We start from the raw sequence: 17,933 nt of genomic DNA on the forward strand, positions 1-17,933 counted from the left end.
ACTAACTTCTTAATGTAGACCATTTACAATGACTGTGTAGAATCCAAATTGTTTTTCAGATTTATAGGCCTGGCAGTTGGAAAAGAGCAGCTTGTAAACTGAAATTCTGATCTGGAAAGCATGGAGATTAAATAAATATGGAACCTCAAATGACATTGTTAGTTAGTTTTCAGACTGTAACTGTCCTTTGATCCTCCTCACTGTTTCCTATTTTGTGCAGTGGTCTCCTTTGCTTCACACTAGTGTGGCTACAGTGCCACAAAACTGTGAAGTATTTGAAAAACATTTCAGACACAAACTGTTACTCTGAGGATCTTGAGAAAAACTGTTTACAGTTCATTTGTTTTGAAGGATTTACTGTGAAGAATATGATTAAAATCTGTAATATCCAAGAACATGTGAATATCTACTAACAGATGTGCATGATTTCTATGCTTTGCCTTGCCCATGCTGGATATGCAAATGTTAGAAGTAAATTCTAGCATGATTCTTTGGAACTTGTATCACAGATTTTTCTCCTTTAATCTCCAGTTTTTAATTGGAGCAAAGAACAAACAGCTGAACAGATTTATCAAAGAAGACATATGTAATTCTTTTAAATTAAGTTCTAAATTAAGTAATGATGTGCTAATCAGCTCTGTGGCAATAATAAGGATTTTGTATCATTAAATGCTGAAGCCCAGGCTCTCAGGAGACCAAGTGTTCTGTGTGTGCTAGACATCAAACTTGACAGAAACTTTCAGCACAAAATGATTGGCATAGGTCATATGGACCTAAATGTAGGGATGACATAGTGAATTTAGCTAGAGAGCTTTCAATTGATTAGATAATTTTAAACAGGTGTGATTGAGCTTTTCATGGGAAGAGAGTTTCAACAAGGTAGTGGTTTCCTAAATATTCTTTATATAATGCCTATTGAGCATGGCAACCATCAATATCAATTTCATGTTTTGCTATACCCTGTCATGACACATGTGGAAATGCTTGTTTTCAGAAGTCAGCTAAAGCATTGAAATTCTGTCTCTGCATCATCCACCTATTCTTCCCCACTCAATGGTTTCAGAAACTCATTGGAGAATGTAGAAAGGTCTCCTTTCTAATCCTCTGACACTTGCTCCTGGTTTTTATTAGTCTGTTCAGGCATAAAACATGCAAAAATCTAATTGGATGAGGTGCTAATGTTGTATTTGTAAATATAGTTCCTAAATATGGAAATACATATTTAGAGTGTGATTCTTTGAAGCCAATTAATTTGCTGATTTTTTTCTTTCTGCTATGATGTTACATTTCTTCAGTGGGCTCAGCAGTAAAATGTTACATGATCATTTGAATTGAATTACTTAAGAAAAAGAATTTGTTTAGAAGCTGGTTTATTCAGGAGGACTTGCCTATTTGCCTGAAAGCAAATACAAGTATTTGGAATGTTACTGTAACTTTCTACATTTCTTTTCTAGGCCTTTATCAGACGCTGTTTAGCATACCGAAAAGAGGATAGATTTGATGTCCACCAGCTGGCTAATGATCCTTATCTTCTCCCTCATATGAGGAGATCAAATTCTTCAGGAAACTTGCATATGACTGGCCTAGCAGCATCCCCTACACCACCTACTTCAAGCATTATTTCGTACTGAAATTTCTCCAGCTGAGGAATGGGATGATACCTTTGTTTAGTTTTCAGATGCAGACTTGAGCTTGAAAGCATTTGAGTGTTTTTACACAGGACAAGTTTGATAACTGTGTTTTCAGACTGAAGTCCTCCTACACAGTGTCATTTGTATGATTGGAGTGGATCATGGACTGTGAATAAATGTGCCCTTCTGAGAAACACCATTAAATATTGAAGGATGAAGGATGACACTTCCTGTTACAAACTAACAGGTATACTGTGTTTAAGACTGAAGAAAAGGTTTTTAGTTTTTTCTGGGGAACATTGTAAATAATCTTTTTAATACTTTAAAGTACATTTGGTGGATACTGGAAAGTTCTAACATGAAGGGTAGTTTTTCATTATTTAAATAAAAAAGGGTAGTGAGCAAATTTGAAAACACAGGAAAAATTTTGTGCCTGGTTATGAACTAAATGAACTGCCATCTTTCCAAGACATTGATCTTTCAAAACCAAAGTAAGGAATGTGAGACAGTGAAAGATAATGTTCAGCATCAGATTTCTCAAATGAAATTGGAGTATTTTATTTGGCTACCTCCAAAAATGTGGTGGTGTTCCACTGAATTTAGATTGGAAGGGTGATGTGGAATTCCTTTTACTTACTTCTCTAATAGATTGCTAATTTTGAAATCCATTCAGTTTTTTTAAAATACTATAGTTGCTGTGGTATTGAAACTTGTGAAACCTTCCAGGCTTCTAATAAAAGCAAGCAACAGTATGAAACCAAATGCAAACAGGTCATGTATAATGTTCTATGCAGGAATAATGATAAATTCCCTTCTAGCTCTACTGTAAATTGTTGTACAGATGTCACATTTTCAGTTAAATTTCAGCTACTTATTCCTGTACAAATGTTTAAAGTATGGCTTTTTCTAATTGGATATTGTATTTTTTTTAAGTCTCCCTCAAGGCGCTTTTAATTGCTGCTAAATGACGTTGCTTTTACTTTTACAAGAGTCAAATGACCTCCTTAAGGTGCGAGTCAACTGTACGAGAGATTGAGCATAGGCAATCCGTTATCAATCAAGGCATGTAAAGCAGATCTGTGTTGGCCATATACAGTACAGTTCTTTCAGTCCGTTTATTGCGTTCTCGTCCTGCAGAGCGCATTGATAATAGATGTAGAAGTTGCTCATGGTTATTCTCTATTTCTGGAAGTTCCTATCAACAAGGAAATGTTTCTTGTGGCTTGTACAGGTATTTTAAAATGTGAAACATTTTCTAACTGCCTTGTATGGTAGAAACTTATTTTTCAGAACAGTGTATCTCTCTCCTGTTCACTATTCTTTTTACTATCCCATTCTTGATGCTGAATACCTATATGTCATTTTGTCCATGTTGCAGAAAGAGGAGGCTGTATTACCACAGGTTTTCATTTAGTATTGTACAGTTAAACTGTTGCTCTTGTTTCTGATGTTGCAAGCCATTTTGTTTTCATTGTATATAAAGAAATGTTAACTGTCTCTTTAAAATGCTGCTGAAATTGTAGAGAATGTAGCCAAAACAGTAATAAACAACAGGCAGTTGAAATTTCAAGGTTTTCATTGTGTGTTTTTACATTTCAGCACAGGGCAAATGACATAACTGTATCAGTGAGCAACACAAAAATATTTAAAGCAAACTCTTCTTAATTACAAACAAAAGGCCAATAATACAATAATTAATTTAAGTAACATTGGAGGTGAAAGGGGAAGATTCCATGAAACGTAAAACATCTGTCATGATGAGATAACCAAAACTTCATTTGATTGAATAGACTGCACAGTAACAAGTCATAAGTATTTCAGTGATTCTTTTTAAAATATTGAGCTGTGGGATAACATTAGCTCATAGAATTACTAGAAAACTGACTCAAACAGAATACTGGGACTCCATCCTTTCCACTCTCTACAGCACAAGACCAATTGCAGAGTTCAAAGAGAACGTGCTATAGCCGTAAGTTCACATTAGATTTCATTCCTTCTTCTTCTGCATGTTGATAACTGAAATTGAATTGACGGCTTTACCACATGAAAATATGTTGGATAGTGGAAATAGTGTTTTTATTTCGTGGCTTTTATTTTGACTTTCTGAAAAGTGCTTTTGGCACTCGCGGGAAGTCGGGAAATGCATGGTGGCAGTGCAGGCACCGGAACAGCGTGGTCCAGGGAGCTCCGCGCTGCTGCCACCCACATGGCAGCATAAGGAGGTGACTGCGTATTTTAAAATCAGCAACCCTGAAAAGGAAAGCACATTTTGGAATTTAAAGCATCCTGTGTGTTCCTGCTCCAGCCTTGATGTCTTCCGGATCCTATGAAAACCACAGGTCTGAGGTGGGGCTACCAGCCTGGCCAGGCAGGGCACGGCACATCCAGCCTGGGGAGGGGATGCAGGTCCTGCTGGGGCTGGGGCTGGGGCTGGGGCTGGGGCTGGGGCTGCTCCTGTCGGGGCAGAGGAGCTGCGGCCCGTGGGGCCTCGGCTGGGCAGGTGCAGCACGGCCCCCGCAGCCCTGTTGTGTGGTTCGGCGAGGGAAGGGAGTGGCCAGCAAGGTAAGAAGCGTCTTTTGGTCTTTTATTGCTCTTCAAAAAGCCCTCAGGACTTGGTGCTCTTCTCCAGAAGGTGGGATATTGCATTGGGAAGGGAGATTGGAGAGCCTGGCCTGGTGGGGTAGGGACCTGGGCAGTGTATCAGGACAGGGGAGCTTCAAAATTTGGAGCCATTGCGGTTAGAGAGTGTCGTGATATAGATGTCTAAAATACTTGAGTCTCACAATTTCTATTGCATTTTTAAAAACTTTTTTTTTCCTCTGTATCAGCTACAGCCAGAGTGAGGACTCTGGTTTCATAGCTGAGGGGTGCCAGGCAGCAGGGACTGATGGTGTTTCCCCTTCTCCAAAACTGGAAGGACAATCCTTAGCAGAGTTATTGTCATCAGTAAGGTCTGGGAGCAGCCATAGCCCAAAGTACTATCCAGCATTTTAGTGCTTAGAAGGGCCTGACAGTGCCTTACTGAATCAATAGGTTATTTTTTATGTTGGAATACTGAAATATTTATAGTTCAGGACAGAAGACCTGTTCAAACCAGCTTCTTCTAAATGTTGTTCACTAATAGAGAACTATGATAGTTTAAAATATCAGTGGTATATGGTTTTGTCAAAGGCAATGTATTATGTTAAATGCATTGGCTGTATGTACAAGCATGGGGTTATTTTTTTATTGTTCTAGTTGAAGGGATACAAATGCCACACACATCTACAAATTAATGGCTTTTATATAATATATGCAAATATAGTATTTCACTTTTTAGTACTCTTAGGTAGGATCTGGCAATATGTGTCTCCTATTGATCAAATGAATTTTTACTTAAATTTATATATGGTCTGCACACCTTTCTCTGCAATGGAATAGTTGGAACTGAGGCTTCTAGAGAAAGAGGTCCTATGATACTTTAATACGTATCTTCCAGCCCTCAGACACTGGCCTTGCAGCCTCTAGAGCAGCTGGTGCTGTATCCAGCAGTGCTCCACTATGTTGTCATGCGGCCATGGTACATGATGTGAGGAAGGAAATGAAAATTTCTCCTGAAATGTGCAGTGGTTAACAATTGGGTGGATGGCAAAGATTCCTGCAAGAATCAGTGTAATAGTGAGATGATGTGTGCAGGGCCTTGAGAAACACTATTTTAATACACAGAAATGTATTTTACAGCATGAGTTCTTTCCTATTCATATCCCACTAATGCTTCCAGAAAAGAGTTGTCAAAATTAAAAAGACAGGAGAGATGGTTACTTGTGTTTTGTGTCTAAACTTGTTCTGACACTCATGGGTTTAGCAGGCCTGGAATGAAAGCTGGAAAATAGAACTGATTATCTGTTAGCATTGTTGAAAGCTTTGAGGGAAAGAGCACCAAGAACTGCTTTCCTTTGTGCATTTGTGAGCAGATCCAGTAGATCTTCACTTGCCTTCATTGGTAGAGCAGCAGTTTCCACTAGAACTTTGAACTAGCAAAGATTTAAAGGACTCAGAGAAGCAGATCATGCCCCATGCTCCCAGAATACTGCCATCTACCTCCTCTGCCTTTGGGCTGAGCCTGGCAGAGGAACAGGACTTGCCAAACAGTCGAATACACAGGGCTGACCTAGCAAGATGGTGCAGCTTCTTTCATTCCCCTCGATTTGTCCCTATAAAAAGCCACATGAGGAGCTGCTGCACAGCTCTGTGTATTTGCATAATGTACCACTTCCTTCACGACAGACGTAATCGCCCTGACTACTGCACAAATTGTTTGTTTCAGGCTTGCAGCTGGGGTTCATTGGTTGCTGGCTGAGCTCTCATCACTGATTTGAGCACTGCAATACCTTCCCTGCATGCCCTCCTATTGCAAAGACAAGTAAGTAACCCATTAGCTGGCAAACTGCACTTGCTCATAGTGGATTTGGGGATCTGTTCCACTGGTTAAATGTCAATTCATATACATTTATATGATACCACAAAATCCTCATGCTGCTTGTAGGGTTACATAAGAATGTATCAGGTGCTGAGTTGATCCCATCAATTGTCTTCTTAGAGCTGTCAGGATAGTTTTATTACTGAGCCCACATTCCAATCTAACAAATTACTATATCCTAAAGGTTACTGTCCTATCACCCGATTGACAAAACCTTTACACATAAAATAGAAGAATTACTCCTATGTCATCCTTTATCATCTGTCAGGATTCCTGTGTTTTTAATGACCATCATCCTTTTCCACTTATAGTAATATTTTCATATATTGCTAAAATTAAAATCTTAATATGTAGGTAGTTCATTCAACAAGACATGGTCCTACTGGTGAAAACTGTAAAGATTGCTGTTTTCTCCTTATCTCAGAGGCTACTGAGAGTTCAGCTGAATTATGTTGCAATAGCTCTTTATATTTGGGGAAATGCATTTATGTGCTCTGTTAACATGAGGCAGCAATGTGAAGGCCTCATTTCCTTTTTTTCTTTTTTTTTTTTCCCTCCTTTCAGGTTTCGCAAAAGATTACTTATGTTGCAAAGAATTTTGCTAGTTTTGTGCTAAGGAGCAACACAGATGAGCACAGAGATCATGGGGAAAAGCCAGTATAAACCATTCCTATCTGAAACCGGGGAAAAGCAACCAGGAGTCAGCTGGGCAGGGCTCCAGGTGGGTGGTGTGACTGAAATAACACTTGAGCTGTACTTGTTTAGATAACCAGAGCACTTTCAGACTCAGCCACTATGAACTGGGGGGATAGAAGGTGACTTGCTATAATGGCTAGTGGCAAAGTTTTATGTTGTGTTTCCTATTTAGATATACAGAATGCAAACCCAGGACACAAGGGGAAAAGGAGTGCTGCCTGAACCATCACAGCTTTATTAGCAGCACTTTGGTGCTTATAAATCAGCCTCTGTCTAAAATCAGGGAGGTACATCAAAACTCAGCTTTCCACTGGAGATGTGCATGAGACATAGTGTCAGCAGCCCAGGAAAGGAGGCACCAGGTTTCCCAGTGCCCACTGGCAAAGCAAAGTGCTCTATTCAGACTGCTGAACATCTGCTTTACTTGCCTGCACCCCACTGGCATGACACAGAGCATGGGCGTGGCAATATGAGAGCAGCAGATGCCTGTGACTGAACAGTGACTGCTTATCCCTCTGGGATATTGGACCAAGGCTTCTCTGTCTTCAGCAGGCAGAGGATTTAAATACTAATGACACTAATTTTCCTAGAGGCTGGCATGGGATATTGGAATTCAGTAGCATTTGGCTGTATTTAGATAGCATTGGCTCAACAAATACTAAGAGAAACATGTTTCTCTATAGGTTATGTAAAACAGGAAGAAATAGCGTATAACAAAGTGAAGGAAAACTTACTCCTTTATAGAATCCATCTGACTTGAAGCAAGAGTCTTGAAATAAAAATCAAAGCTTCTGGAATGAAGCTTTACTTCTGCTTGGAGTTCACAGTAGTATCTCTACATCTTAGATGTAGTGTCAAGAAAAAGGATCTGTGAAAGAATTTAACGCCAAAAATGCTAAATTTTGTCTTCTCAACTTTTGTGTTAAGCCCTAGTCCCTTATTGGGACACTTTGGACTTGTAGGTACTCAAATACTAAAATAATGAATCTATGAAATGCATTGATTGATGTCAATAGTTAAAAATATAAAAAAACTATAAAATATAAATATATTTTATGATAAAATATATTTGTGATTGCTGGCAATATTGTAATTCAGCTCTTGTCTCTTCTCTGGACTTTATTCTTATTACTGCCATTCTTGTAATTTGAAATGGCACAATCTGAACTCAGAAGCCTTTTAAAGTATTATTTTATAATGTTCAAGTCACACATTTCCTTTTGATGTCACTGCTTAAGATTTCTAACATGTTATTTATAGGACATTGTGCTGATAAAGGTGAATTAAGGATAGGAGATAGATCTAAATTAATTTCTAATTTGGTGAAAGTAACAGTGATAGCTAATACAATATATAATCTGCAAAGGCATTTTCATATAAGAAATTATAATGTAGTAGGTACTAATCCAAAGAGCATAGTTTTTCTGTTTTAGGGCAATTAAATATCCTTTTACCATTAAAGATTTTGTTGTATTTTTGACCTGAGAGAGATATTTAGGGTAAAGATTATCTGAGTGCTTCACATAAATTGATTCCATTAGGGTTTAGTTGTACATTAGAAGTTTCTTTCTTAATAACTGAAAATATTGTTCTGCATTTGTTTGTGTGTCTGGACAGAAAAATGCTATTTCATGGCTACTGGGCTAAAGTCCCACTCAGCGTGAGGCTTTGGCCGGGGTGTAACACCGCTCGGTTTGACTGGAGTTAAGTGGCTGAGGCAGGGGTTCTAGAGTCAGCGTAAGCAAAGGCAGGCTCAGCCCGAGCCCGCCCCGCAGCCTCCCTCCCTCGCTCCACGCCAGGGAGCCAGGCGGGGCCGGGTCAGGCCGGCTGGCAGCCGTGGGGCAGAGGCAGCTCTCTCTTTTGGCTGGGTTACCCTCAGCCGGCCCCAGGGAAGTGGGAGTGAGCGCTGGGGCCGTGGGGAGCAGGGGGGGACACTTGTGGAAATGACAGCTTCTTACCTTGGTGCAGGACAGGTCTCCCCTTCCCAGTCAGGCTGTGCTCCTCTCCAGGCCCGGGAGGAGGAAGGGCTTCCCCAGAGGCAGGCCTACCCCCACAGCTGGGCTCTGGCTCACTGGCTCTCCCTCATGAGGAGCACCTCTCCTAAGGGAACGCTTGGCTGGCTGTCCTACCAGTCAGTATTCTCAAATTTTCAGTGTGTGTACATCTTGCCAGGGATGCACAGATGATTTCCTTCTCCAGGCACGAGAGTCCAACCAAAATTTCCACGAAACAACAATCACAGTAGCCACCACAGAGATTTAGGTGCTTACCAGCATATAAGCCTTCAGCGCCATTTCTGCCTGATTGTCTCCAGGGTGTAGGAGTTACAAAAACCCACCATCATTTTTAAGCATTCCTTGACTAAACTAATGCAGGAAGAACCTAGTGTTCTAATTATTCCATATCCCAGGATTACTAAAGTGTAGTTCCTCTACATGCTACATGAATCCAAGCATCTGAAGGTCAAATCTAATACTGCATCTATGTTCATTATCCTTTGGACACACAAATCTGAGGTGTCACTGAGCATCAAATGCCTTTGCGCTCTGTGACTAAGCAATGACATCTGTTCTTGGCAGATACATACCAATCAAGGATACAAGTGTAAAATGCTTTCATAAGTGCAATAAACTTTAGTTTTGAGGGCAGTAAAATTCTCACTCAATAGTTTTTATATGTGGTTTGATTAATTAATAGTATTTCTGAGTCAAACAAAACCACTGTTAAAGCATTAGCAAATATGGAGGCCATGGTAGACAGCTTTTAGAAATGCTGATGATGTTTTCAAATCTTTGTCTTTTTAGATGCAACTTCTTAACTGAATTTTTAACCAGACCTAAAAGGAAAACAGGTGTTCACATCTTTCCTCCCGGCCCCATTCCTTCCTTTTAGAATAGCTGGTGCAAAAATGCTTGTTTAAACCCCACCTTTCTCAAATGGAAGACATCCTCATTGACGTTTTGGACAGTTACTCTGCATGTGGACTAAGAATAGGCTCCTTCTCAGTGAGCAGAGATCTGTCTCTGGGGGCATTTTCTTCAGGGAGTAGGGGAGTGGGTCTTCTCTCTTTCTCAGCTGAACCCCTGGGTAGAAGTCACAGATTACTGTAGTTTATTGTGGGAGTGGGAAGCTTCTGGAGCTGTGTTGTGGCTTGTGTGACAGCACCTTTGTTGAGTTTGCTGTGGGAGTTGAGAACTTATTGAAGTGTACAAAATGAAGGGCTTGTGTAGCCAACACCTTTGTGGAAGCGTATTGCAAGAATTTAAGGGTTTGTTAGCCAATACCTTTTTAGTCTAAAGAGTGGTCTGGTTGCTACAGTTATGGCAATTGTACAATAAAAGCATAAATGCTCCTGACACCTGGTCTTGTGTCTTTGTTCAGCCTGATGAGAGTTTGTAATGAACATCATGATAGGTCATAACAACAAGCATATGGAAAATATACTGCCTCTGCTTTGTTAAGAATATAGAAACCCGTAGCAGGCACTTTCTCCACGTGTACACACAGACCCAGCACAGGAAGCTGAGAAGTCACTTGAGACCTCTGGGCTCTCACAGCAGTGCAAATATAAAACATAAGCCATTGCTTAACCAACATTTTTCACTTGTAAGGGATGAAGTGTCAGCATCTTTTCTATTTATGACTCAAACAGACAGGTCCTTGAAACTGTTGATCTCATAGGAGAGAAGAGTATTAGATGTGAAGAGGATTACAACAGGGGAAGCAAACACTTGCCCTTGCGAATTTGTATGAACTATCTTTAGAATTTAAATCCAAGCATAATTAAACAGCGCTAATGAGACAGAGGGACTTATCTTTGTTTGGTGTATAATTGGTATCACTGATTTCCTCATTCATTTTTTCCTAGTTTTTGTTCCAGTAAGTTTAGATGGTAAAAGCTACCCTGCAGAGAGAAAGTATGTGGCCTGGAGCTAAAATTCAGTTGGAAGCCTTTTAAGGGATGCTGCTTTCTTGATAGCATTGATAACTGACAGCAAAGACACCTGTGAACATGTAGCCAACAGTCAAGCAAGGCAATCTTTGTGCAGTGTACCCTTGAAATAAATGCACACAATTTTACAAAAACCATAATGGGGAAGAAAAGTTCACCCTTTTCAGTGAGGGAAACAAAATACAGTAAGAGTTTTAATAGTTGTAGGTATATAATCCACCACTATTAACTGAAGTTTGAATTCCTTCTCAAGAATATGCTCCAACTCATCCAGGAATGTGAAGCTTGCACAGGAACTTTTGGTAACATTTTGTGGTGGGCACACTGCAGCAGGTCTGGGTGGAAGATGGTCATGGTCTTGCCCAACTTAAGTAGCTCTGAGCCCATAACCAGAAGAGCAGCCTCTGTTTCAGGTCTGTACCAATAGCTGATTATACTTCTGAGCGAAGGACGTCTACCTGCAGCTGCAGGCGCTCAACTTTTTTTTTTTTTTTAGCTAGTCAAAGGCAGTAAAGAAGTGGGTGCAATAGGCAAAGTCAGGTTACCAAAGTTCCATTTTTGCTTTTCAGTTTTGTCTTTGGATTCAGGCTCCTTTTAATTATGCCTCAAATGGATACTAATTTTTTTTTTTTTTTTTTTTTTTTTTTTTTTTTTTTTTTTTTGAGGGTTTAAGCCACATCTGTTGTTTCAAACTGCAGAAAATCAGCTGTTTCCTGAGGGGTAGCACAACAATGACTATGCCTGTACATTTCAGTGCTGCCATGCATGCCAGCGTGCTTGTGGTTATCTGCTGACAGGGTGCTCAGGAGCATGAGACTTTGCTGTGCATCACATCCTAGTGGGAGTACTTGCAGCCAGCTGGAATCTGTTCTCAGTGACTGCCTGTAAAGATTCTTCACACCCTCCTTCCTCCACAGTGGCCACCACTAACCAAATGCCTGTTCACCCACTGAGCCAAACGAGTTCAAAGAGGAGCATTACAGTGTCTGTGAGTAAGCTCTGCTGGATAGGAAGAGGACAGAGTGAGATGAATCCCACAAAAACAACAAATGTTTTTCATCATAGTCCAGTAATTCAGCACAGACTTATCCTTTGGGCTGCTGAACCCAAGACTTTGTTTTGTCTTTTTCTGGAAGGGGATTTGAACACTTCCCTGCTAAGACTGCTATGCAGATTGATCGGAGACATAGGAATTGTTATGAACATTTGGTCTCAATTTCCCTTTGCTCAGTTTCACTGGACCACTCTGACTATGTCACCCTCTTAAATACCCCTCTCTCTTTTGGAGACTGTCTCTTTTGACTACTTAGTGCCCTGTTTGCTGTTCCATAAGGTGAGATTTGCAGCTGTACTTCCTGCTCATCATTGCCTAGCTAGGCTATTCAGTCAGCCCTCTGGCTACTTACTGATAGTAATACTGGGTTTAACTTTCCAGGGAAACACATCATTTTAGAAGTTGTTCTGCACCCCAAAAAAACCTTCATCTGCTTACTTATTTCACAGAATGGCATGTCTACTTTTTCACAGTAACAGTCCAAGTGTTCAAGCTCTTAATGCTGCTTTGTGGTTGAACAGCATTGAGAAAACACCACTGGTAACCAGAACTGAGAGCAGCAGCAAGTATAGCTGCTCCACTTGTGAACAGTCCAGAGCCACAGCCACTTGTCCACTGCCTCCTGCTGAAAAGATGCCCTTTTTAAAAAGCAGGATTTCTTTTTGACTGAGCTGTGAAACAGAGCTCCTGACTGTCTACAGCCATGAAAAATCCCATGACTCGCAAAGTGTCAGAGACCGAAGACTTAAAAAAATTCAGAAGTCTTTATCACTGCTTTCTGCTGCCTCAAACATAATTTTCAATTATATTCCTTCTGAACCATCTTAACTTAACTGCTGGGGATTCCCACTGTCAGGATTAAACAGATGTTTTATTACCTGCTAAAGGTGGGTGAAATAATAACCATCAGCTCTGCCTCATTGGCCGCCATGTGGTCTGGAAAGGTGCCATATGCCCAACACTCAGACTGCTGCAGACAGGAGGCTGGGGCATTATTTATTATTTGCCTAATCAATTTAAATCCTGTATTTCTTTCAGAAAGCACATTTCTAGTCTTTATAAGGACATATGTACAGGACTCATCAAGCAGCCTTCTCTAGTGAAGTGCATTTTCTGTTTAAACAGCCAATATTCTGCTTGCACAGCATATGGGGCTAGAAGCAAAGACCTTGCACTTGGAGCTGCAGTGTGCTCATGAGTTTTGCTCAGCATCACAATCAGCTGTAAAGGTTGTTGAAGTTCAACCCCAATAACAATAATTTTCATTTAATACTTTTGAAGAGTTCTCCTTAAAGAGAGTGTGGTGCCTCTCCTCCAGCAGGCTAACGGTGTGGGCGGAGCAAGCTGCTTTCAGAGGTTGACCTGCCTCTGGAAAACTGCGGCTGCACCTTCACAGTGACAGCGTGTGGTGTCTCAGGTGCCAGGCGTGGCGCAGCGCCTCTTTCCCACCGACTGACTCCTGATCCTCTCTCAGGCTCGCCCACATCTTCCACCGAAGCTGCAGGGCTCTGAGGTGAGCCCAGGCTGGGGCTGGGTGGGTGGTGACCAGAGTGTGCAGAGCATGCCAGGCACTGGATGTGGGTGGCAGCTTTTTTCTTGAGAGTTCCAAGGAGAAGCAGTTGAAGATGCATGGGCACTCCTTGTACGAGGATGGTAAATGAGGAATCCCCCACAAGAGGTGACAGTAGGACCCCTCTGCTCCATGAAGTAGCCAAGCAGATTGCCAAATGCAGTGATTAGTGAGAAGACAGCCATCTGGCTTCTCTCCTTTAACAGCTCTTTTTCAGCATCTCTCTTCCTATACACCACAAGAAATTTCCCTGTGTTTTTGGCAACCCATTGTAGCTTGTCTGAATCATACTACAAGGTCCAATCTACGAATGACAGGTAGAGTAAGGTGAAGAGAGAAAAAGGGGAGTAAGATGATAAAGTGGACAAGAATCTGAGAGGCCTTCAGGCCTTATCTTGAAGTATTACTTCCGTAGTGCTGGTTATAACAGCAACCACCAAAGCAGCAAGTCTTTAGAGCAGGAGCTAGGAATGTACTTACGGAAGGAGGGTGTTGAGTTGTCAGAGGCAGGTTTGTAGACTCACAAGTAGGCATTGTGGAGACAGTAGTAAAGGCTGACACAAGTCCTTCTGCAAATTGAGGTACTGGGGAGCAGCCTATATTGAACTCCAGCAGTGCATATCTGCAGGTAAGGATGCCTGAGTATGCTTGCACATGAGTGACATATGGCAGCTTCCAAGGAGTGTTTGAAAAATATTTGATTCAGTTCCCCACAGTCCTTAATATTTTACCCTGAATTCCTTCAAGTCTTTCTATTCCTTTTTGATACATACTTTTAGGCTAAAAATATTCTGAAGCACAATGCAGTCCATAAGTACATTAATTTTGTTAGTAGTCAGGAATGAAAACAGTCAGGAACTGGGTTAGGAACAGTAAATTGCATTTCATTATTAAACAGTTAGTGCCCTGACAAGTGTGGTTTTGGGCTGTGGGGCTTTTTTGTCTTCTCTCTGAAGAGGTATTACTGGTAAGATAGGTAAGAAACCTGTTTCAAATAAAAATGCAGCTTTGAAACAAAGGTAACTGTTCCACAAATTCAGTAATTTCTAGGCACGTTATTTGGCAATACAAATACTTCCAGTTGTTTTCTTTTTTTTAGAAGTTGTAGTTCTTCTCTTGAAGGATTTACCCAAGAACTGTTTATATTTACAAAAACATCTCCTATTGTCAGACTTCTGAGCCTTATTAAAGCAGTGGTCTCACTGCCTGAGACCACACTTTTTCTGTTCCCTGTTTCATGTGAACATATATTTATTTACCTGAGGGCATAAGCAGTATTGTGAAATAGCTATTCATATATTTTCTTACAGTTCTACCTTTTAGCATCATGGTTGATAATACTTAACTGATGACTCAGTTAATACTGAGCTGCTGTTTGCAAAAATTGCAACTTTTGTTTACAAGTTCTGATGTTTCTTAATGAAGTTGCACTATTCCTCTGAGCCAGCTTCAGTTCCCTGATTCTTTCTTTCATGTGTGTAAGCACTGCTTATGGTATGTGCAAAGCTCCAAGCCCATGCAATGGGTAGGTACTTTGAAATGCCTGGATGGGAGGTTTAAAATCTTCAGTTTGATTTTAAAGATCATTTTGAAAAACTCACTAAACAGAATTTCAGGGGAAATCAGCTGAAAAGAGTGAGATGGCAGCAAAATGGTCACTGAGAAGTCTTAGCTATTGAAGTGTCTGTCTGATCTCTCTGTACAGTACCAAGAACTGGAAGCTATTTCTATCATGGCAACTGAGAATGTAGTGGAGTTTGCTGAAGATTGGCTATTTGTATCCCTTATTCATTTAGGAGCAAGATCACTGAAATGAACTGTTTGTTCTTGAAAGCTGCCAGCAGAGGATGTTTGCAGATGAGCTCTGAGGGCTGGGAAAAGATGTGTTCAGGAAGCAGGACCTGGGCAGTGCTATAATGTCCTTTCTGCACATCACAAGGTCCCTTCAGCGAGTCCCATTACCACCAGCGCCCCTTATCAAACACAAAGCTCACAGCTCTACGTTGCTTTTGCTAATACTATAATCATCCACTGCAGGCTTTTCTTACATAACTAGCAAGCCTATGCTGACTATGGGTTTTGCAGCTTGAGTTCACTCATGTTTCCTGTGTTTTCAGCTTCTGTTGGGATTTCATAGCTCACCTAATCTGCAAGGGCCATGAACAAAGTATGTGAATATGCAACCATTTGCTGGCAGAGCAAACAGCTCTCAGACAAGAGGACTGTTATTAAAATGTTCTTTTGTTGGCAGAATAGGCTTTCCTGGTTGCCCAAGGTGAGCCTGACCTCTGTGGTTGTTGAAGCTCTCTCTTGTGGGCGAGCTGAGCAATGCTGGAGTGCGGCTTTTAAGATGGATTAACTGTGAACCTAACAAAGGAAACAGTTCAGAAAGAGTAAAAACTTTACATTGCACAACTAAGGATGAAACATAGCTTTTGATCCTGTAGGACTAAAGTTCCAAGGCTAAGAATATGATTATTTGATAGGGTCACAGTCACCTTGTCAGTGCAATGTTTGCCGCCTCCTCCTAGGACAGAATTCTTCCTTTCCAGGTGCAAGAAGGGCAGGGGAGGGGCAAGCATGTGGCCAGTGGACAGAGACTGCACTCTCCTGCTGTGAGTAAAGTAACAAAATCAGGTACACCACCTCACCCCTTCCACCCAAAGCAGGTCCTCACATGCCATGTTCTAGCCTTTGAACTCTTAATTCTTGATGCAGTTTCACATGCACAAATCCTGAACTTTGTTACTAAACTGAAATCGTGCACACGCTGTTCCTAAGAAATACCAGTCATCTACCCAAGTAAAATTCTGAATTGCTAACTGCACACTGGCCTAATGATAAACATGCATTGAGGTTTCAGGAAAAGGAGGTGTTTGTTCCTGGCTCAGCTCAGTAGCTTCTAGCCACCATCTGCAAATCTCTCAGATGTTCCATAAAATGGCAGATTACTATCCTTTAACTCTTTCGCCAGGGCTGCGGGGCAGAAGCGCTGGAGATTCACATGAGCTAAATGAAGTTTTCTGTTTGATTGAGGCCGTGGATTTGGATTTGGTTTATTTTGAGATTAATTCTTGCTCTTTAGGTGTTCAACTTTAAAACTGTGCTATTGCAGGTGTTGGTTCTGACTGCAGCTTAAAAAAACCCAGTTTCTCCACGGATATTACAGGGAAATCAGTTTGAAGATTTTAATTTTCTGACCTACGCAGGTTTTTACCAGGAGGCGCAGCACAGTGCAAGCCACTGTGCTGGACTACACAAATATATACAAAACCTTGGTACTACCATGAAGAATGTACAGAGTGGGATTACAAGAATGAGTAATGAACCACAGACACTTAAAAATGAAGAAACACTTCTGCAGTCTAATTCTTGCCTAACATTACAGGATTCACATCTGAAATGAAACAGATTCTAGGTGTATAAGTCCAAGTGAAGAACCAAAAAATCTGAGCTTGGTGCCAGCTAGGCCTCCATGCTACAGAGTGATTGTGAACATTTGTTTGACTAGTACAGACAAAGCCTGTGTATAATCAAAGACACAGTGCCACAATCAAACATCCCTGATCTTTATCTTGCCCCCTTCAACTTAATTCCATAATCAGCACTTAGATCACAGAGAGGTTGGAACTATTATCCAGGCCTCTCCTTCAGTGTTACAGTATCTCAAACAAGTCCCTGCCTGTAAGGATTTGCTTTCTTCAAAACTTTCACCCGGTCCCATGGTTAGCTTGACTTAAGTCAGCAAACTGCCAACAAAACTCTGAAATTTAGAAATAGCTTAAGCTCAGCCCATTCCTACCTTCTGATCAGTTGGTTTTACAGTTCCCAAGCGCCATCATTCTGCATCCAGCTGGAATCCATTTGATTGCAGTTGCTGCTGGTGGGGGGGGGCAGGAACCAACCACCCTCGTTGCTGTAAATTCAGCCAAAAGAAACTAGTGCACGCCATCTCGTGGCCCTGCGCAGCTATTTCCCGGGAACGAAGGGAGCTCCAATTGCGAGGAGGTTTGATGTGGACAGGATTAAAAAGATGGCTTTCAGAGGCTCAGACCCCACCTTCTGACGCCCCCCCACTCCCGAGCAGCTGTTTCCTGGAGCAGCAGCATAGCATCAAACTGCAAAAGGCACTTCTCCAGCACATGCTCACATGGCTGTCGAGGCAACCCTGTCCTCACAACAAATCCAGGGTGTCGGTGAACACAGCCCCCAGATCAGCTTTTGGTGGAGCAGGAAATTACCGTATTCATTTTAGAGTAGGTCATACACATGTAAATAATTTTTAATTACATGCAAGGTTGGGGATGATCATGGATGATCATCTATTTTCATCTGCTGTTAGGACTTGTTAAAGAACTCCATGTGTCAATGCTTTAAATAAAACTAATGTGCCTGTTCCTAACTGTTCATTAACAGCTGAATATATGAACTCATGAAAATAAGGCTATATCAGCTGTCAGTCCTTTGATGTATCTTAAGTTCCTATTCCTCCTTACTCTCTCTTTTTGGTGGGAAAATCAAGTCATTAAGAGACCCTTAGAAGGATTAAGGTACAATTTCATCACATCGAG

The 17,933-nt window shown here is 41.1% G+C and overlaps 1 protein-coding gene and 1 long non-coding RNA gene across 5 annotated transcripts in view; one reads left to right on the forward strand and one right to left on the reverse strand.

Annotated features, from left to right (window-relative positions):
* Positions 1 to 3,201, forward strand: part of TLK1 (tousled like kinase 1) — a 68,200-nt gene extending 64,999 nt beyond the window's left edge. For all 4 annotated transcript variants that reach the window (XM_053947245.1, XM_053947244.1, XM_053947248.1 and 1 more), the window contains exon 21: positions 1,455 to 3,201. In XM_053947245.1, the coding sequence (XP_053803220.1) occupies positions 1,455 to 1,631 (177 nt within the window). In that variant the 3' untranslated portion in view covers positions 1,632 to 3,201. The remainder of the gene's footprint in view (positions 1 to 1,454) is intronic.
* Positions 3,190 to 17,241, reverse strand: LOC128790476 (uncharacterized). The gene is made up of 2 exons (XR_008431767.1): positions 17,165 to 17,241; positions 3,190 to 3,881 (listed from the first exon to the last, which is right to left on the reverse strand). It is a non-coding gene; the product is annotated as an uncharacterized LOC128790476 (long non-coding RNA).
* Between the last annotated feature and the right edge of the window lie 692 nt (positions 17,242 to 17,933).

This window comes from Vidua chalybeata, chromosome 7 (genome assembly GCF_026979565.1).
Source record: "Vidua chalybeata isolate OUT-0048 chromosome 7, bVidCha1 merged haplotype, whole genome shotgun sequence".
Lineage (NCBI taxonomy): Eukaryota > Metazoa > Chordata > Aves > Passeriformes > Viduidae > Vidua > Vidua chalybeata.